At 44.5% G+C, this 21,916-nt stretch overlaps 1 protein-coding gene across 1 annotated transcript in view; it reads right to left on the bottom strand.

The window, feature by feature from the left end:
• Positions 1-21,916, bottom strand: part of LRRIQ1 (leucine rich repeats and IQ motif containing 1) — a 1,142,626-nt gene that overhangs the window by 1,002,540 nt on the left and 118,170 nt on the right. The window contains exon 4 of the mRNA XM_085653925.1: positions 15,841-15,967. Within this exon, the coding sequence (XP_085510051.1) occupies positions 15,841-15,967 (127 nt within the window). The remainder of the gene's footprint in view (positions 1-15,840; positions 15,968-21,916) is intronic.

The raw sequence follows: 21,916 nt of genomic DNA, 5'->3' as shown, positions 1-21,916 counted from the left end.
TTACACCAGTGTCAAATATTATTTCGAATTTTGTATTGCATTTCTGAAAGTACTTTGATAGGTTCTGGAAAATATAAGTTCTGTTGATTTATTTTAACTGCATTCCAGGGTCCTCTACTAATCAATATATTCTATTTACACCTTAAATCAATGTGAGATAAACACGCCCATCAGGTATGATGATTGAGTACCGTCAATGCAGATATTGTGTGAGCTATTTCAGAAGATTGCATTCCATTCTTCACTCACACTGCGAATGTTAGCACATGTATTTGTAAGTATTTAATAAATTAAAACATCTTAAATATACCATAATAATATGATAAATACATTAAGCTCCTTACTTGTTCCTCGCTCCCCAGTGTGGATACTCAGTGCTGGACGTGGTGCCGGTCACGGTGGTGAGGTGCGGCCGTGCGGGTATGCTGGGGCGTACCGTGGCAAAATTAAAGCAGCCAATGCGCGCGCATTCAATTGCAAAATCTGCGCACGTGTCGCTGCCTCTGCCGTGCACAGCCCCAACCCCCGCAGAAGAAGACCAGCCAAGACACAGCCCTGCCCAACTCAGTGTTCCGCCCACTGGGCCGGCAACACTGATTCGCGGCCGCTGGGCCGGCGGATTGAGCAGAAGTCTTGTGAGTTGTGAAAGAGTGAGAATGAGAATCGGAGTCACCGTCACGTCACCATACAGTGAAGTTCTTCAACATGATCATCAGTCCTGTCACGTCATCAACACAACCAGTACGAAGGTAAAGTGACAGCAGCACTTACGGACGTACAACAGCACACGCTCTCTGTGCCAGTGCCACTAATTATCAATTACTGACGTGCACTAAATGCGTGACTGTAGACCCGGCCCTGATAATTAAGTGCCGGTGCTAAGCACCGGCTAGCACCGGCACAAATTAAGCACTGACCCAATGCACAGTCAAATCCTTTAACCTAGGCATTTACCTTAATCCATTCAGTCAGTGGCTCAATCTCCAATGCAAAGAGAAAAAGGGATAGTGAGCAGCCCTGTCTTGTGCTGCGCTGCACTGGAAAGGTGTTGACACAGCCCCTCCAACCTCACCCACATCATCATATCTGTGCATAACAACTGCGCATAGTATTAAATTTGGGGGCAAAGTTCAACTTTTCCAGCAGGGTAAACAAATAGTTTAACCCTGCCAAGTAAAAGGCCTTCTCAAAGTCAGCCAGAAGGACCGCCAGTGGGTCCCATAGTTTTCCTACAAGGAATAGTGTCTTGTGAACTCGCCTAACATTATGTCTGGTGGCTTGCTTAAGGATAGTTCAGTATTGATCCAGCCGGACCAAAACACCAATCACCCTTGATATGCGGCTAGTGAGAGCTTTTGTTATTATCTTTACCTCTACACTTAGAAGAGATATGAGGTGGTAAAACGAACAGTAGTCAGGAGGGTAGCCACTTTTATGAATGACTACTATCTCTGCCATATGCATATCTAATGACAACCTCCCCTACTTTAATAATTCAGCGACAACTCTTAGAAGTGGATCAATAAGTCTGGACATTTAGAGTTTGAAAAATTCAACTGAGAACCCATTTGGGCCTGGGGTTTTCCCTGATTGTACTTGGGGTTGAGCTGAACCAAGCTTGTCTGTAATGTCACTCTTCAGGATATCCCTCGTCTCTATCCAGATTGATGTCCCTGGGAGGGCTCCCTTAAAATCAGACAAATCATTTCTATCTGGTGAAGCAGCCTGTGAGCACAAAGTGTAATAATGAGTTGCAAACTTTCAGGCTATATTATGGTTCACTCTGACCTCACACCACTCCCTCCATACATCATATAAGCCATTGGGTCTCAATTTAGCATGTTGCATTCCAGCAAAAGGAGGATTTTGCTAGCCTTGTTACCTCACTGATATATCCAACTCTGGGTACCCAGTCATAATACCATTATATTTTTAACTATTGTATATAATTGAACAATATTTCGTACAGAGTTTTAAGTCCCTCCTTCCATTATTTGGTAGAGTGTTTCAGTATCAGTGAGTTCTTACGTGTAATGCTAAACTTACTGCTGCTTATTTTTGGCAGCAGTAACTTTACTATTTATTTATTTGTTTGTTGAGTTCACATAGCACAATTCAAACCTTAATAAGAAGTATACCAGTGCTTTATTAACAAGTCATTCATTAGAAGCAGAAAAAGCTGGAGAAGAGTATATTGTATAAGTGGCTTCAGTATTAAATTTTGAGATCCAACAAATAGGGTTTCAGTATTTTTTCATACCCAGGGATGTCAGTTTGCAATCTCAGGTGAATTGACACGTTGTTACAGGACTTCAGAATGATAGCAGAAAGCATACAGAACCCCCACCCACCAAAATTTGCTTTTGAAATTTAGAACTGGTGTTGAGAGGAACATCTTGGTGTTCTTCACATGTGTGTCCGATGAACAATGAGGTAAGGTCAAGGCAGAAACCCTTTACCAAGTATTTGTCTTCAAGTGGTGACCAGTGGCACTTCTGAAGATGACATGAATTGTTTTTTTCCAGTTTAGGCTTAGTAGTAATCTGGCCGCCACATTTTGGACTATTTGGAGTCTTTGGATAGTGTTTTTGGAAGACCCAACAGTACGGGGTAGCAATAGTCCAATCCTGAGAGTATTAATGCCCAGACCATGTTGATTTTGGATGTGGTGGGGAGCAGTGGCAAGATCTTTCAGATGATCCTTAACAGAGACATACATGTGGTCACCAGTGTGTGGCCTTAAGGTAAGACTGGAGTCAAACGTGACTTCCAGGATTTTTGCAGAAGGTACAGGGGTTGGCAGCATTCCTAATTTTGCTGGCCTCTATGCTTAAGTCCAAAGGGGTTGGTTACCAAATATCACAATCCTTCTGTTCCCCCCCCCCCCCCCCGAGTGTGTCTGAAAGTTGTTTCTCATCCAATCTTATATCCAATAAGTTCAAAAACTGCTGAGGGTCACCGTTTAGTCTTAGGATAGGCTGGGCATGTCATCTGTGTATACAAAGTATTTATACCAAAGTAGTCAACCAGCTTCACCAGGAGGGTGTGACGTAAAAATTGAACAATGTAGGACTTGGTGTAGAGCCTTGTAAAACTCCTACTGACATGTCTTTGACAGGGGAGCAACATTTTCCTTTAGACTCGTAAATGGGGCTCCACCCCGTTTCAGGGGTTGGAGACATGCAAATCTACACTTTTAAGTAACTTTACACTTGTAAATGGTGAATAGCCCAAAGTAGTAAAGTCACTCGAAAGCGTGAATAAACGTACATGTGTAGATTTACTCACTTGTCAGTTTACGTTTCTTAATAGGCCCCTATGTCTTTTTCTGACTGCGGCTGTTAAAAAAGGCTTCCACTTTCTCAATGGAGGTCTGGAGTTTGCTTTGGAGGTATTTTTTGTTGGTGAGAGATACAGGGGCATAGAAGGTCAGTGGACAAAGTGAGGGGCTGGATCTGGATAAGCATCCATTCTTGAACTATCCAAAGGAGTAAAAGCAGTCTTTACTCTTCGCCGCTTATTTGAAGTAGAATGTGACTTGGTTACAGGAGAAGGTATAGTTTCTTACCTGTAATTCTAATTCTCTCGTAGGGGTATTTCCATGGAAAACAGCTTTCCTGGTGGCCATTACCTCAGCGAGGAAAGTTAGTGAGATTCAGGCCCTTTGCACACATGAACCTTACACAGCATTTCATTCCTCTAAAGTAGTGTTGTGCACACATCCTAAGTTTCTACCTAAAGTGGTCTCAAATTTCCACGTGCACCAAACTATTGATTTACCCACGTTCTTTCCAAACCCTTCGTCTCCAGCGGAGAGGGCTCTCCATTCGCTGGATGCTAAAAGGGTGTTAAAATTCTATTTGGACAGGACCAAGGTCATTCGTAATTAACAACAGTTAGTTATCAATTACGGCCCAGTCCGCACAGGTTTAGCTACTTCTAAATAGTCAATCTCTAGGTGGATTGTCGCTTGCATTCTCTGCTGCTATCAGCTAGCCAACACATCTCTATCTGGTAGTCCCAAAGCTCACTCTACCAGGGGCAAGGCAGCTACTGCTGCTCTAATGAGGAATATTCCTTTAGCAGATATTTGCAAGGCAGCTACATGGAGGTCAGTCCATACATTCACTAGGCACTACTGCCTGGACACAGATGCTAGAGCGGATGTGCTAGTAGGAGAGGCATCCCTCAGAAATCTGTTTTCTTAACAGGGTTAATTTCTGGTATTTGTTGGTCTACTCCACCCCCTTAGGTGGGATGAGCTTGCTATTCTATTCATCGCTTATGACTATACATGGAAATCCTCTACGAGAGAAGATATAGCTTCTTACCTGTAATTCTAGTTCTCTCATGGGGGTATTTCCATAATAGTCATAAGCAGGCCTCCATCCTCCCCGTGGAGTGGACAAATAATCTCATGCTCCAGTATTATCGGTTTAGTGTAGCCTTCAAAAAGAACTGAGGTAACTGCCTCTGGCTGCGCATGATGGGATATTGGTGGTCTCTCTTCTCTTAAAGGCACAGCTTTATTTTTCTTTACTTATAATGGCAGCCTATGGGCTACATGGCCCTGCACTTCTTCATATCTATCTTTTCATAGCAAAAGAGTTTGTGAAGGTTCCTTTTCTGTGCCATTACAAAAAATACATATCCTGAGAGCATATGCAATTACAGTCTCTTCTTTTGCCATTCCAAAATGAAGAACTCTGACCCCTAGGCTGCATTATGACTTTCTTAAGTGACTTTTTAAGGCCTTCCAAAGAAAGGCGAACTCCATCACTTAAGAACGTATATTGGATAAACTGGTCCGGTGTACCCGCAGATGGGCGGGACTATTCATCGCTTATACATGGAAATCCCCTACGAGAGAAACCTTGTTAGATGTCAAAGACTGTCGAGGTTGGATACATGGAGACAATGACCAGGCATGTAAAGCCACTGGAGATGCTGACAAAGAAACCCATGACCTCTTAGACATCGAAGGAGTGCGCTTCAATGGTGATCTAGAGCTCTTTGACATCATCGTTGAATGTGTTGATATTGATCTGGGGTCTATAGCAGTCGACGGTGAGCAGGTCGACAACAAACTGCAGTGATGTGTTGTCGCCGATAGTAAAGTGTTCTCCTCACTATCAACATTTTCTTTTCTCTTATAGAACTCTTTTTACCCATGACAAAATTATTTACAGGAATACATTGTTATTTATACATACACCACATTGGTTTCTTTAGTTACATATATGGTAAGTTGGTTATTCGTTACAGTTCACAAATTAGTCTCGTCCATCCAGAGAGGGCGGGGGGGGGGGGGGGGGGAGAACAGACAGGGTACAAATATCTCCTCTGTATACGTTCCATTTCTCCCAGATTTGTATCCATTTCTTTGGGCCTCCCTAGAAACATATACCATTTTTTCTCTGAACGTACACCAGTCCATATCATTTTTCCATGCACTTATAGTTGGAACCTCCTGTGCCACCCAAAGTCTGGTAATTTAGCAACCATCGTTTGCAAAGTTACCGAATTTCTCGCTTTGCTGTTTAACCCCTTCGCTGCTAGGCCATCCCTCCCCCCCGTGCTAAGCCTTTTTTTGGCTATTTGGGGTAGTTCACGCTTAGGCCCCTGTAACTTTTTGAGCACATAAGGTATCCACGCCAAATTTGCGTCCTTTTCTTCCAACATCATGTGGATTTCCCTGGAGGGCACCCAGAAATTAGCCAAAATGCAGCCAATTTTTTATTTTTTTAAATGGGAAAAAAGTGCTGCAAATGAAAGCGTCTGGATTTTTCCCTGCAAATGGTATCAACAAAGCGTTTGTGGGGCTGAAATCACCATTTTCCCAGCTTTTAGGGACAAGTAGACTTTTGTCAGAAAACCAAATATTTTTACACAGTATTGGCATTTTACTGGGACATAGCCTATTTTTGCTATTTTTTGTGCTTTCAACCTTCTTCCAGTTAATGGTAGAAATGGGTATGAAAGCAATTTCGAAAAGTAGACAATTCTGAATTCAGCAAGGCGTCATTTGTGTAGATCCTTCAAGGTTTCTTTATAGAAACTATCAGTTGAATAATGGAAACATTTAAAATTAGTTGGAAAAAAACAGCCATTTCTGCCAACGTTTTCACCTGTAACTTCTTCAAATTATAAGAGCTGTTTGAAAGCAATATACCGTTACATCCGCTGGACCTTTCTGGTTGTGGGGATGTATAGGACTTGTAGGTTCACTAAGAACCCGACGAACCCAGAGCCAATAACTGAGCAGCATCTTGCAATGGTTTTTTATTATGTACCGGGTATATTGCAATTAATTTGGGAAAATATATACCTGGAAAAATCGGTATGAAAGACACCTATGTATTTCTGAAATTGGAACAAAATATAAAGATTAGAAACATTAGTTATTTGCACATTTCCGAAATTGTGAGTACCCATACTAGCATGAGAATTATAGGTCATAATTCAAAATGACTTCTTTTTTACACATAGTCTTTCATTTGGAAGGCAGAAATGCATCGAAAGTCAATAGGTAATAACAGCTGCTCTACAATTCTGTGTTACCCAAAGCCTTCCCAAAAAAATGATACCACACTTGTGTGGGAAGGCCTAGTGCCCGCGACAGGAAACGGCACAAAACGTAACGTGGACACACCGCATTTTCAAAGTGAAAACGGACCCTTTTTTTGCAAAGTGCCTAGCTGTAGAGTTTGAACCCTAGCACTGCCGGCACCTAAGGAAACATAGAAAACCTATACATTTTTTAAAACTAGACACCCAGGGGAATCCAGGATGGGGTGACTTGACTGGCTCTCACCAGGTTCTGTTACCCGGAATCCCTTGCAAACCTGAAAATGTAAAAAAAAAACACATTTTCCACACATTTCTGTGGTGGAAAGTTCTGGAATCTGCGTGGATCCACAAAATTCCACCCACCCCACATCAGCCAAAGTCTTCCGAAAAAAATGATACCACACTTGTGTAGGTAGGCCTAGTGCCGCGACAGGAAACGGCCCAAAACGCAACGTGGACACACCACCTTTACACAGAGAAAACGGACCCTTTTTTTTCAAAGTGCCTAGCTGTAGATTTTGAACCCTAGCACTGCCGGCACCTAGGGAAACCTAGCGAACCTATACATTTTGAAAACTAGATACCCAGGGGAATCCAGGATGAGGTGACTTGTCTGGCTCTCACCAGGTTCTGTTACCCAGAATCCCTTGCAAACCTAAAAATGTGTCCAAAAAAACAAATTTTCCTCACATTTCTGTGTTGGCAAGTTCTGGAATCTGCGTGGATCCACAAAATTCCACCCACCCCGCGTTCCCCAAGGTCTTCTGAGAAAAATGGTATCTCAATTGTGTGGGTAAGCCTAGTGCCCACGACAGGAAACGGTCCATAACGCAACGTGGACACACCACATTTTTACAGTGAAAACGGACCCTTTTTTTGCAAAGTGTCAAGCTGTAGATTTTGAACCCTAGCTCTGCTGGCACCTAGGGAAATCTATCAAACCTATGCATTTTTTTAAACTAGACATCCAGGGGAATCCAGGATTTGGTGACTTGTCTGGCTCTCACCAGGTTCTGTTACCCAGAATCCCTTGCAAACCTAAAAATTTGTAAAAAAAACCCACATTTTCCTCACATTTCTATGTTGGAAAATTCTGGAATCTGTGTGGATCCACAAAATTCCACCCACCGCGCGTTCCCCAAAGTGTTCCGAGAAAAATGATACCTCACTTGTGTGGGTGGGTGAAGCACCCGCAACAAGCAAGGGCCCAAAACCTATTGAGGCGACATCAAAATTACCTATCACAAAACAACCTGGTTTTGCAAGGGGGGTCCCATGAGTTTTTGGCCCCGGGACCGGCGGCCATCTAGGGAAACCTACCAAGTCCACACATTTCTTAAAACTAGACACCCAGGGGAGTCCAGCAATTTATGACTTGCGTGGGTCCCCCAACATTTCCCTACCCAGAATTCCCTGCAAACCTCAAATTTAGCTAAAAAAACACTTTTTTCTCAAATTTCTGTGTGGGAAAGTTCTGGAATCTGCGTGGATCCACAAATTTCCTACCACCCAGCATTCCACCAGGTCTCCCGATAAAAATGATACCTCACTCGCGTGGGTGGGTCAAGTACCCGCGTCAGGCAAGGGCCCAAAACCTATTGAGGCAACAACAAAATTACCTATCACAAAACAACCTGGTTTTGCAAGGGGGGTCCCATGAGTTTTTGGCCCCGGGCTCGGCAACCATCTCGGGAAACCTACCAAATCCACACATTTCTGAAAACTAGACATCCAGGCGAGTCCAGCAAGGTATGGCTTGCTTGGGTCCCCCAAAATTTCCCTACCCAGAATCCCCTGCAAACCTCTAATTTTGTTGAAAAATTCAATATATTTTTTCTCACATTTCTGTGTGGGAAAGTTGTAGGATCACCAGGCTGATGCAAATTTCCTACCACCCAGCGTTCCCCCAGGTCTCCCGATAAAAATGGTGCCTCACTTGTGTGGGTAGGTGTAGTGGCTGCAACAGGAAATGGCCCAAATCGTACCGTGGAGACTTCAAAATTACCATATTACAAAACTACCTAGTTTTGGGGGGGGGGGGGGCACCTGTTTTTTTGGCCCCGTCCTCGGCCGCCATCTAGGGAAACCTACCAAACCCACACATTTCTGAAAACTAGACACCCTGGGGACTCCAATGAGGTATGGCTTGCGTGGATCCCCCAACGTTTCCCTACCCAGAATACCCTGCACAGCTCAAATTTAGCTGAAAAAACACATTTTCCACATATATTTGTGTGGAATCACCGTGCCGGCACAAATGTCCTACCCCACAGCGTTCTCCTTAGTGTCCCGAGTAAAATTTTACCTCACTTGTGTGGGTGTCCAATGCAGAATTGGCTAAAAACGTATTTTAAAAAAAATTTAGCACTTAGAATTCTCGGTGCTATACCCTTATAATAATAATCCACATTTGTAAAGCGCGAACAATCACCCATATGGGTCTCTAGGCGCTGGGGGCCGTCGGGAAGATTAAGCAAGCTATTGCCCAGAGTCACATGGTGCTGGGCTAATCTGCCACCGGCGCCGGGGATCGAACCGTGATCCCTAGATTCCAAAGTCAGTCGCCTTGGCCGCGGTGCCACACTTATTCCCTATGTTTTGGGCTCTTCCCAGTCAGAGGCCCTTGCCCCACCCACATAAGTGAGGTATCATTTTACTCAGGAGACTAAGGGGAATGCTGTGCCGGCACAGTCATTCCCCACAAAAATATGTGGAAAATTTGTTTTTTTCAGCTAATTTTGAGGTTTGCAGGTCATTCTGGGTAGGAAAATGTTGGGGGACCCTAGCAAGCCATACCTCGCTGGACTCTCCCTGGTGTCTAGTTTTCAGAAATGTGTGGGTTTGATAGCTTACCAAGATGGTCGCCGAGCCCGGGGCCAAAAACCCAGGTGACCCTCCTTGCAAAACCAGGTTGTTTTGTGATAGGTAATTTTGATGTTGCATCAATAGGTTTTGGGCCATTACCTGTCGCGGGTACTTGACCCACCCACGCAAGTGAGGTATCATTTTTATCGGGAGACCTGGTGGAACGCTGGGTGGTAGGAAATTTGTGGATCCACGCAGATTCCAGAACTTTCCCACACAGAAATTTGAGAAAAAAGTGTTTAAGCTAAATTTGAGGTTTGCAGGGAATTGTGGGTAGAGAAATGTTGGGGTACCCACGCAAGCCATACCTTGCTGGACTCCCCGGGGTGTCTAGTTTTCAGAAATGTGTGTTTGGTAGGTTTTCCTAGATGGCCCCCGAGCACGGGGCCAAAAACCCATGTGACCCCCCTTGATAAACCAGGTTGTTTTGTGATAGGTAATTTTGATGTCGCCTCAATAGGTTTTGGGCCCTTGCCTGTCGCGGGTACTTCAACCACCCACACAAGTGAGGTACCATTGTTCTCGGAAGACTTTGGGGAACGTGGAGTGGGTGGAATTTTTTGGATCCACACAGATTCCAGAACTTTCCAACACAGAAATGTGAGGAAAATGTGTTTTTTTTTTTTTACAAATTTTTAGGTTTGCAAGGGACTCTGGGTAACAGAACCTGGTGAGAGCCAGACAAGTCACCCCATCCTGGATTTCCCTGGATGTCTAGCTTTCAAAAATGTATAGGTTTGCTAGATTTCCCTAGGTGCCGGCAGAGCTAGGTTTCAAAATCGACAGCTTGGCACTTTGCAAAAAAAAGGGCCAGTTTTCACTGTGAAAATGTGGTGTGTCCACGTTGCGTTTTGGGTCATTTCCTGTCGCGGGCACTAGGCTTACCCACACAAGTGAGGTATCATTTTTCTCAGAAGACCTTGGGGAACGCGGAGTGGGTGGAATTTTGTGGATCCACGCAGATTCCAGAACTTTCCAACACAGAAATGTGAGGAAAATTTGTTTTTCTTGACAAATGTTTAGGTTTGCAAGGGATTCTGGGTAACAGAACCTGGTGAGAGCCAGTCAAGTCACCCCATCCTACATTCCCCTAGGTGTCTAGTTTCCAAAAATGTATAGGTTTGCTAAGTTTCCCTATGTGCCAGCTGTGCTAGGGCCCAAAATCCACAGGCAGGCACATTGCTAAAAAGAGGTCTGTGCCTAGTGGGCTTTCTGCCGCCCTGGGGTGGAATGGGGGGATGGGGAGTTTGCCCCGATATGCCCCAAGGGGGGCAGAAAGACTGTGGCTATTTCTTGTGGGGGAGGTGGGGGCACTGGTATGCCCATTTTGGGCAGCCCCCACCCCACACATAAAAAAAGCCAGCGTAATCGCTGGCGCCTAGTGGGTTTCTGCCCCCCGGGGGGGCAGATCAGGGGCCACTGCCCCCATCTGTCCCCCCGAGGAGGCAGAAAGACTGGAATTTCTCTGGGGGGAGTGTGGGGGTATTGTCATGCCCATTTTGGGCAGCCCCCACCCGGACATGAATAAAAAAAAATCCCTGGCGCCGAGTGGGATTTCTCCCCTTCCCCCCGGGGGGCAGATTGGGGGCTACTGCCCCCATCTGCCCCCCAGAGAGGGCTAGATTGGCTGTAATGGTGGCAGGGGGGTGGAGGCATTGGCGTGCCCGTTTCGGGCAGACCCCACCCTAAAAACAAATGTGGCAAAAAAATTCCCTGGCATTTAGTGGGCTTTCTGCCCCCCGTGGGGCAGATTGGGGGCTACTGCCCCCACCTGCCCCCAGGGGGGCAGAAAGGCTGTAATGTGGCGGGGGTGCCCGTTTTGGGCAGCCCCCACCCATATTTTTATATGTAAAAAAATCCAATGCGTCTAGTAGACTTTTTGCTCCCCCGGGGGGGCAGATTGGGGGCTACTGCCCCCATCTGCCCTCCAGGGGTGGCAAAAAGACTCAATAGTGCCAAATGTAATAGGGGGAGCAAAGGCCCTTGCCCAGGGGGATGCTCCCCCCCTCCCTGGTGTCTAGTGGGTGGATCCCTGCTCCCCTTTCCAACAATACCTCTCCCGTCTTTCTACGTGCTCAGGGGGCTGAGATAGCCACCGAGCACATAGAAAGTGAAACTGAAATGAGCCTAAAGGCTCTTTTCAGTTTCGGTTTCAGTGAAATGACGTCAGCGCAATGTCATTTCACTGAAACAGGGGGGCCTCGGGAGCTGGGGAAGCTCTTCCCCAGCTCCCGAGGCTCTTTATGTGTAAAGGGAATCCCTCTGGTGCCCGTACCAGAGGGATTTCCAGGACGTGTGCTCATGACGGCCGGGAGCCGTCATAAGCACACACCCATTGTGTGTCATGACGGCTCCCGGCCATCATGAGCACAGAAGGGTTTAAGTCAGAAGGCTCCCAAATATTCAACAAACATCTTTTGGCCTCGAGGGCCAAGCTTAGTACCAAGGTTTCTTCCATACAGTGCAATATGTTTCCCCAATACTTATTAATGTGGGTGCATTCCAAAAGTATATGTAGGAATGTGTTTTCCTGTCCGCATTGTCTTCTACAGTGAGTGCCTACCCCGTACCCCATCTTTACCAATGTCGGTCCAGCTAGATATATTCTATGCCCTAATTTTAGTTTGGATGATATTGCGACTTCCTTAGATGAAGCCAATGCCTCTGGCCAGTCTTCCTCCTCTAAGTCCGTCAGATCATTTTCCCATTTTCTACGAAGTTCCGTGAAGGGATCTAGGGCATGATTAACTATTTTACGGTATGTCAGTGATATTGATTTTTTGGACATATATTAATCAAGGAGCCGATCTTCCAATGGCGATGCCTCTGGGAGCGTTCCTACCAATGGGATATTTGCCTGTAGGGCATGCCGTACCGGCAGATACCTAAATTATTCTGTATTCGCTAGTTTGTACTCTTGCTGTAGTTGCGAAAAAGGTATCAGCTCCCCTCTCTTCTATAGGTCCCCTATTTGAGACAAACCTATGCTGTCTGATTTATCAAATCTTAGCGATCCCGGGCTGTACCCCTCTTGTCCAGTTATTCTGGGATTTGAAAATACGTCACTTGGACGATCAAGCTCATTTACGCCCATTACTGTACTGGGTGCGCCTGTGGTCAACTGATGAGCTTGCAGACTACAGAGACGCACTGAAGGAAATAATCCAAATAAAGAATGCTACTCAGTTGGCTGGTTAGCGTATATTGAAAACTGGTTCACAAAGCTGGGCTTACGCAACTTTTGGACAGATCCGGATTCACTAATCAATTCCTCTAAAAAATTGTTGAAGGACACATATTGGGACTATATTAATAACTCTGTTTTACATAACCCCAAACTTGGACCACTGACACTTAAATTTTTAAATTTTAAATGTGAAAGCAAATTCGAAAATTATATGGATGAAATTGAACCCCCTTTGGCTAAATCATTGTATTTAAAGTATCGCTATGGTATTTTGCAACTCAGTTCTAGAACATCAAAATGGGCGCCCAATAATAATAATAATAAATCTGACCTGTGCAAATTGTGCAATATGGAGGCAAAGGAGGATGAGACCCATGTTCTTTTTATATGCCCTGCATATATGCGGCCAAGGATAAAATGGATCAAACCTATTTGTCTAAACTTGGGTCTTTGTCGTGTCCAGGACGGGGAAAGAATATTTAAGGGCGACTCATCACAGAGGATAGTATTTAGTCTGAGTCGTTTTTTATTTAGTGTTGCGATAATTAGGAAAAGGAATGGTAAAAAAATGTAATGGTATCTTCACTAAGCCTGGTTCTTAAAAATTTTTTACAAAAACTTTTTAATTCCTACTTTAAAAGGTTGGTAAACCAACAGTGTGTATAAATTAATATTTTAAAAAAATTTTATATTGTATATTGTATTTATGTATGGATTATTTGTACCCACAAGAAATGCTGCACTTTGTCATAATGATTGTTTTTTATTGTACGGTACTCTTTTATGGTTATTATAACCGAAATAAAGAATTGAATTGAATGAATTGAATGGATTTATCAAATCCCTTCGTCTTCCTCAGAGTACCCAATTGCTCTGAGTCCCATAGAAGGGTGGCTAGTGTAAGTTTCTTAGCCCATCTCAAGCTCTTGTGTACTGTATGCCACACCTGGACCGAGTATGCTGCGGGCCCAGTTAAGCACAGCTTTGCAGGTTTAGAATAGAGTGCCCTAGCATAGGATCCTCCCGGTAACAGCCACCTATCCATTTGATACCCTGGGTCATCGTGATGCCGGCCGATACGTACACTGGTTAATGGCTACCAACTGAGCTGCCCAGTAATATTTCTTGATGTCCGGGAGTCCTATTCTGCCGTTGTACCACCCCCTCACTAACTTTGTGAGCAAGATGTCTGGGTCTCACCGTCGCCCATAACAGCGTCCGTTGTTCAGTCTCCACCTCCGCGAAGTTTTTCGATGAGACTGGATGTGGAGAGTTATGCAGGACAGACAAAAAGAGGGGCAAGCACATCATTTTGAATAGTGCGGCACTTCCTAATAGGAATATCGGAAGAGCCTTCCAATGTTCCACATAATTTTAAGTTCCTGCAGCGGCGGCAGAAGATTATGTATATAGAATAATTTTGGATCTTTGGTGATGTAGATTCTGAGGTACCTTAAGCCATCTGTCGCTTTCGTTACTGTGCATCCTCTAGGAAGAGGCGTAAACTTCCCCCTTAACACAAAGATCAGCGATTTAGTCCAAATGATTGTGTATCCTGAATATTTACCAAAATTGGTAAATATGTTAAGGCCCCTATGAATTGAAGCCTATGGCGATGCCAGATATAATGATATATCGTCAGCATAGAGGGAGATGCGGTCTTCCCACCCTGCCGACCACCGCAAGCCCCTTATTATTGGATCTTTGCGAATCCAGGTCGCCAAGGGTTCCAGTGTTAGTGCGAAGAGTAATGAGGACAGGAGACATCCCTGTCTCGTCCCCCTTTTGAGAATGAAGGTATCAGACTTTTTGTTATTGACCACTAATTGTGCCAGTGGTTCGGTATATAGTAGTTTTATCCAGCTGATGAAGTTGGGGCCGAACCCCAGCCTTCCCAGTACGGCAAAGAGGTAGGACCATTCGATTGTGTCAAATGACATGGTGGCGTCTAATGCCATTACCACTGCATGCTCCCTCAGGATTTCAATTTGTCCCATCACCCTATGCAATTGACAGAGATTTATAGAGGTGTTTCTGGCTGGCATAAATCTTGATTGGTCGGGGTGGACCTATTTGGTAATAACTCCAACCAGACGTGTGGCTAACAGTTTTGATAGTATTTTAGCTTCTGCGTTCAATAATGAAATGAGCTTTCCTTCCTTGTGTATAATCACTAACGCTGCCAGTCGTTAGTCTTGGGGGGCCCTACCCGCCTCTTGGCATGCCTCGTACATGTTAAGATATGGGGCTATTTTATCTGGTTTTAATTTATAAAGCTCTAACAGTAGACTGTTAGGACCCATCGCCTTTCCGGACTGTAACCCTGAGATGGCTTGCGCCACCTCGTCACTGGTGAGGTCGCTCTCTAATAGGGTGTTATCTTCCTCCGACAGTGTTGGCAATGTCATTTCTGACAGTAGAGCTGCTGACTCTTCCTTGGGAAGGGTAGTATGAGAATCATATTTTCGCTTGTAATGGTTGGCTAACTCCTTTGCTATCAACTGTGTATGGGAAAGTGACACTCCTTTATCTGTCATCAGTGCTACAACCAGTCGGTTTGCTTGATCCCTCTTGTCTAGCCATGCCAGCAATTTCCCAGCTCTGTCCCCTTGCTCATATATTCTCCCCAATCACCATCAACATTGAGTGTTTCGACATCGACAATTTAGAATGATTTCGGAGTCACCGCTGCGGCATGCTTTGATGGTGAAAGTGTTGGAGCAGTGCTTCTCAACAGAGACATCATAGATTTTGACATCAAAATTCTATAACATTGAGAATGATGCTGGTTCTTAGTTTTTATGTTGTACTGTTTTCAAGAGTAATTGTGCAATTTTGTAAAGAAAATCAAATTCAATTCAGCAAATACAACCTCCTATTTATAAGTATTTAAATAAGGCTCGATTACTTATCAGTATTTTTTTAATATATTTATTAAAAAGTTGCGGAATCCTGCATGAAGACAGTGATCATGACTAAAGATGAAAATACTACAATACAAAACTTTAATGTTCATAATGCATTGGGACACGAGGATCTAGGTTACTGAAATCTGCAGTTGTGAGTTAATAGGTGCTTTGTTAAACGTGCAACTTCTGAAAGGAAGGGCTATTAAAGCTAGGATATGCAACTCCGTCACAAACAGAAAAACAGTGCAGAAATGACATTATAAATCAGTAATGCCTAGCTATTTTTGTACGAATAATGACAATAGTTACCCAGTGTGTTCGACTCAGGAAACTCAGAAATAACAAAGTCATTATCTTGGGGGATGTTGATAACACATGGATCAGAAGAAAACGGCTGCGAATCTCGGTTATCTTCTTCCTCGACTTCAGCCAATATCTAGAATAAAGGTCGGAAAGCACAACAGTAATGCATTAAAGAGTTTGTACTTTGCATATATTTTATGTCTTATTTTATTTTGGCGTAAAAGGCTGTTAATGAATAACACAAGTGATACTTAAGAGGAAAAAGAGGTAGCTGGTGGCAGTGCTTTATGATAGTGGGCATATGGGATGAAAAGAGGCAGCCCAAAAATTTACGACAAGCAATTATGTACTCATCAGTGCCTCAGTCCAACATACTTTCAAAGTAAAAAATTGCAGTCAGGTGTATGTCGACTGATAAACTGGAGATTGGTTAACATGTGAAAAATGAAAACTGACTATTTGATTGAAAGAATGAATCACAACTGGTATTGCATGTCAGTCCCAGAGAGACTTTTACTCAGAAAAACTACCACAATGTATTTGTGTAAGATGATTAGCAAGGTAGTAGGTGCCCATATGGAGCATTTACAGATACACGGATTCCGTATGAGCATATAATTTACTAGGTTTTAGCGTCTACCTCGAGACCCAACAATCACCCCACCCGAATACTAAGGACTTAATGTCAATGCGAGTAATCAGTAATTTCTTGATTGTAATGGGTAACATCCCAAATACATAGTTAAACCTCTGTGCCACCACTATCTTAATAGTTAGCGCCCCACCCCATGGAAAGGGGTGGAGCTGAGGCCATCTCTCGAAGACAGCCTATCTTAGGCAGTAGTGGGAGGACATTGTTAAGGCCCCATTTTAACAGGATACCCAAGTAACATAATTTCATATTTCCTTATATTAATTCACCACTAATCCTTTTTGGGTTCCGGAGTAGATTGCTACCCGCTAAAAAGCGCTTCCACATCTCATCAGGGGTAGAAAGCGCAATGTAAATGCAAATCCTTCCCTCCACTATCCTTTTTCAATACAAATAGCAAACTTGCATGTCCACCACTCAAATTGATTTCATATTCCCCTATACTTATGTCTCCACTAAACCTTTTTGGGCTGAGGAGTAGCGTGCTACCCACTGAGAAAGCATTTTCACGCCTTGTCAGGGGTAGCAAGCGCTATATAAATGCAATTACAATTAATGTTCTATTTCAGCTAGGCCTTCGCCTCCCTAAAGGACTCATGTAACATGGGGCTAGCTGGGTTTTGCATGATAAAAAGAATTTGCAAGGAAAACCTTCTTCCCCAGGCGACCAGCAAATGGGTAAACCCGATATGGCCTTATTGAATTTAAGTGTAATATCACTGTTCAGTGGTGCCGTCCATCATCAATTAGTGAGAGTAAATTAAGGCTGTTCAGTATTACCTCCTCTGATGGTGCTTTTTTTTCTCCCAAGGATGAACCATATAATTTCTCGTAGAAGGATAGGACCGCCTCAGTGATGTTTTGAAAGGTGTATTAGCAGCTTGCCCATATGCATCTCAGATCAGGTCACTTTGCCCAAAGCATGTTATGTTATGTTATGTTATGTTAGGGGTTCCTTATAGAGCGCACAACTCACCCTGGGGCATCAAGGCGCTAACTGGGAGAAGGCAAGACTGAGGGAAAGGAAGATACTAGCTCCTAATGAAAAAAGTTAGAACAGGAAAGTTTTTAATTGCTTCCTAAAGGTAGTCAGTGACGGGTTTTTACGAACCGCTATAGGAAGCTTGTTCCAATAGCTCGGGGCTAGATATGCGAAAGCTCTCCCTCCCGTGCGCGTGAGACGAATTCTGGGAACTTGAAGGAGGTCCAAAGTGCTGGATCTGAGTTTCCTGTCTGGAGAATATTTGACTAATTTCTTACGAAGGTAGAGAGGACCTCTTCCCCTCAAGGCATTATAGGTCAGGCAGCAGATCTTAAAAACGGATCTGTTTCTAATATTTAACCAGTGCAGTTGCCTCAACAGAGGTATTGACGCTGATCCTGGAGGACGGTTCAAAACAAGCCGTGCTGCTGTGTTCTGAATAACCTGAAGTTTTGCCAGATGGATTTGACTAACTTCCGCCAGCAAGGCATTCCCATAGTCTAAGCGGCTAACAACCATCGCCTGGACTAGGGTTCTGCGCTGAGACATGGGCAGGTAGGGAAAAAATTTCCTAAGCAACCTTAATCCATAATAGCAGGAGCTGGTTGTTGTTGCTACCTGATCTTTCATGGACAGAGCCTGATCTAATTGGACCCTGAGATTCTTTACAGACTGTTTAGGAATGGGGGGGTGACCGAGTTGACCAGGCCACCAGTCGTCCGACCAGCTATTTTTGGCTTTGCCTAAAAGCATAACCTCTGTTTTTCCTGGATTGAGCTGGAGGCAATTGCTTGACATCCAGTCGAAGATGGCAAGCATTCCAGAAGCAAAACGGAGTTTGTCGAGTTCTGGGTAGGGTCCGATGTTAAACATAAGCTGGGTGTCATCCGCATATGATATAATTTCAAAACCCAGATGCTCGACTATTTGAGCCAAAGGAGCCATATATAGATTGAAAAGAGTGGGGCTCAGGCAAGAACCTTGCGGAACTCACCTATCCAACAGCATTTTACGAGAGACATACGGTCCCAACATAACAGTTTGGGTTCTTCCCAATAAGTACAGTCCTAGCCATTTCAGGGCTGACCCTTTTATGCCACAGTCCTGGAGTCTCTCCAACAGCTTTGAGTGTGAAATAGTGTTGAAAGCTGCGGAGAGATCAAGGAGGATCAGAATAGCTGAGCCTCCTCTATCGACAGTTAATCTGAGTGAGTCTGTTACGGCCAACACAGCAGTCTCTGTGCTGAAGCCAGGACGGAAACCAGACTGTGAAGGATCCAAAAGGTGGTTTTCCTCTAGATACGAACTTAACTGTCGGTTGATGAAGCTTTCCAGGATTTTACCTCGAAGTGGTAGCAGGGAGATGGGACGATAGTTACCCAAGACCAGAGGGTCTGCCGATACTTTTTTCAATATGGGACGAACAACCGCCTCTTTCCAGGCGGTCGGAATGGTGCCCGAGATGATGGAGTTATTGAATAAGTCTCGGATTACGGGGGCACAACTCGGGGCCAGTGCTGCCATGGTTTTGGGTGGACAAACATCCCATGGTGATCCAGATTTACTCCCCGAAAGAGCTTTAACAACCTCCTCAACTGTAACTAATTTAAAACAGTTTAGGGAACATATTTCCATGTGAGTTTGATTCTGGAAAGATTGGGAAAAAGCCCCGGGGGTGTTGGTAGGGGAGGGAAAATTGACATAAATATTCAATATTTTTTCCCGAAAATAAGAAGCCAAGGAATCACATAGCTCCTGGGATTCATGGGGCGTCTGTCTACAGGCTTTTGGGGAGACAAAATCCCAGACAATGCTAAATAGTGTTTTCTGGGAGTTACTCGCATTGTCAATTTGGCTAATAATGTATTGCTGTCTAGCTACTTTTAAATTCAGATGGTATTTACACAAAGCCTTCTTATACAGTGCTCTGTTTTCCTCTGACTTGTCGGTGCGCCATCTCCTTTCCAAACGCCGACAGGTAGCCCTTTCTAACTTCAATTCACCTGAGAACCATGGGGTCGAACCTCTCCGAGGCGCAGACTTCATTAATTGTTTAGGAATAACTGCGTCGAAAACTCCTTCCAACGTAGTATTAAAAGTCTCCAATTGTTTACTGATATCTATAGTATGGTTGGGTTGGTCAAGAGAGAAGATCTCACTGAAAGCCACCGGAGAGAGATTGTCCCACCTCCTACGTAGGGTTTGGGGTTGTTTGATGGGCCGCGTTACACAGGATTCGGCCAGGCGGGCTATGTGGATCGTAATCATATAATGGTCAGTCCAAGGGAGAGGGTCCGGAAGGTCACATTGAATCCAGTCAGAGTTGGAAAATACAAGGTTCAATAGATGCCCCGCATTATGGGTAGGACCTATTATTCTTTGAGTGAGGCCTATGAGTTTGAGAGAGGCAAGTAATTTAGTTACTTCTGGGTCATCTACTTTTTCCCCGTGAAAGTTAAAATCTCCCAACAAGAGGAAGATTTTTGCTGATAATACCTGAAGTGCCAGGTATTCTACTAGCATGTCTACAAAATTTCCCTTTGCTCCTGGAGGTCGATATACTACGGCTCCATACCAGGTGTCGGACGAGGAAGCCACAAATTTAAAAATACCTAATTCTAAGTTGTCATTGCATACTGGGGAAACCCATTTTACCTCCAGGTCTTTTTTAAATGCAATGGCAATGCCTCCTCCTTTTTTATTTCCCCGGTCCAGGTGAATAAATTTGTAAATCTCTGGAATCGCCAGAGTAATCATCGCCTTGTTTGAGGGGCCTAGCCAAGTTTCAGTAAAGAAACACAAGGTGGGGTCATGGAGTGTCATCATGTCCCATATTTCAAAGGGGTGTTTTGCTAACGACCTAACATTACATAGAATGTTTCTATGGGACATAGTTCCTAATTTTCCTGTATCTTCCGGGAGGGTGGAGGCTACCTCAACTATACTCATTTGGAATTTACAGTTGTAGCAGGAAGCTGGGCCCTCCAGCATGGAGAGGTTGGACTGAAAACAGTTGTTAAAAGGACATTTATTTACTTGTGCTCGCTTGTTAATTTGACGAAGAGCCTCCGCTGAGTAGCTAACTACGGGGGCATAGGTCCTGGGAGAGGCAGCGTTTCTGGCCACTGGTCGCGTTAGGGCGCGTTAGGGCGCAGATGGGCTTGCCTTTGGCGCGGCCGCTGAGCGCGTCCGCTGCGCGTCTGCATCCTCTGATATAGAGAGAGGAAACCAGCCACTAGTGCGCCACACCAAATCCCTCCAAGATGTCCGCCCGTACCCGAAAACACAGCAAAAGAGCGTGCCCTGTCGTGGTTTACTCTGCCCCCAAATGCGACAGCCTGAACAGCAACAGGTAAATAGGGATCGCTTTCCAAAGTATAATTTTGTTTTAAAAATAAGAACAAACACACAATTTAAAAATAATGAGACAGGTTACTTTTTCCAAAGCGCGCAGGCAGCTGGACTCCCGGCTTCCGCCTCAGGAGTGCACAAACCCAGTGTGGCGCGTCCGCGTCTGCATCCTCTGATATAGAGAGAGGAAACCAGCCACTAGTGCGCCACACCAAATCTCTCCAAGATGTCCGCCCGTACCGAAAACACAGCAAAAGAGCGTGCCCTGTCGTGGTTTACTCTGCCCCCAAATGCGACAGCCTGAACAGCAACAGGTAAATAGGGATCGCTTTCCAAAGTATAATTTTGTTTTAAAAATAAGAACAAACACACAATTTAAAAATAATGAGACAGGTTACTTTTTCCAAAGTGCGCAGGCAGCTGGACTCCCGGCTTCCGCCTCAGGAATGCACAAACCCAGTGTGGCGCGTCCGCGTCGGCATCCTCTGATATAGAGAGAGAAAACCAGCCACTAGTGCGCCACACCAAATCCCTCCAAGATGTCCGCCTGTACACGAAAACACCGCAAAAGAGCGTGCCCTGTCGTGGTTTACTCTGCCCCCAAATGCGACAGCCTGAACAGCAACAGGTAAATAGGGATCGCTTTCCAAAGTATAATTTTGTTTTAAAAATAAGAACAAACACACAATTTAAAAATAATGAGACAGGTTACTTTTTCCAAAGCGCGCAGGCAGCTGGACTCCCGGCTTCCGCCTCAGGAGTGCACAAACCCAGTGTGGCGTGTCCGCGTCTGCATCCTCTGAAATAGAGAGAGGAAACCAGCCACTAGTGCACCACCAAATCCCTCCAAGATGTCCGCCCGTACCCGAAAACACAGCAAAAGAGCGTGCCCTGTCGTGGTTTACTCTGCCCCCAAATGCGACAGCCTGAACAGCAATAGGTAAATAGGAATCGCTTTCCAAAGTATAATTTTGTGTTAAAAATAAGAACAAACACACAATTTAAAAATAATGAGACAGGTTACTTTTTCCAAAGCGCGCAGGCAGCTGGACTCCCGGCTTCCGCCTCAGGAGTGCACAAACCCAGCATCTGAGTTG

Source organism: Triturus cristatus, chromosome 4_1 (assembly GCF_964204655.1).
Source record: "Triturus cristatus chromosome 4_1, aTriCri1.1, whole genome shotgun sequence".
In the NCBI taxonomy this organism is placed as follows: Eukaryota; Metazoa; Chordata; class Amphibia; order Caudata; family Salamandridae; genus Triturus; species Triturus cristatus.
The sequence above is the reverse complement of the archived record's forward strand: the minus strand, read 5'-3'. Positions and strand labels throughout refer to the sequence as shown.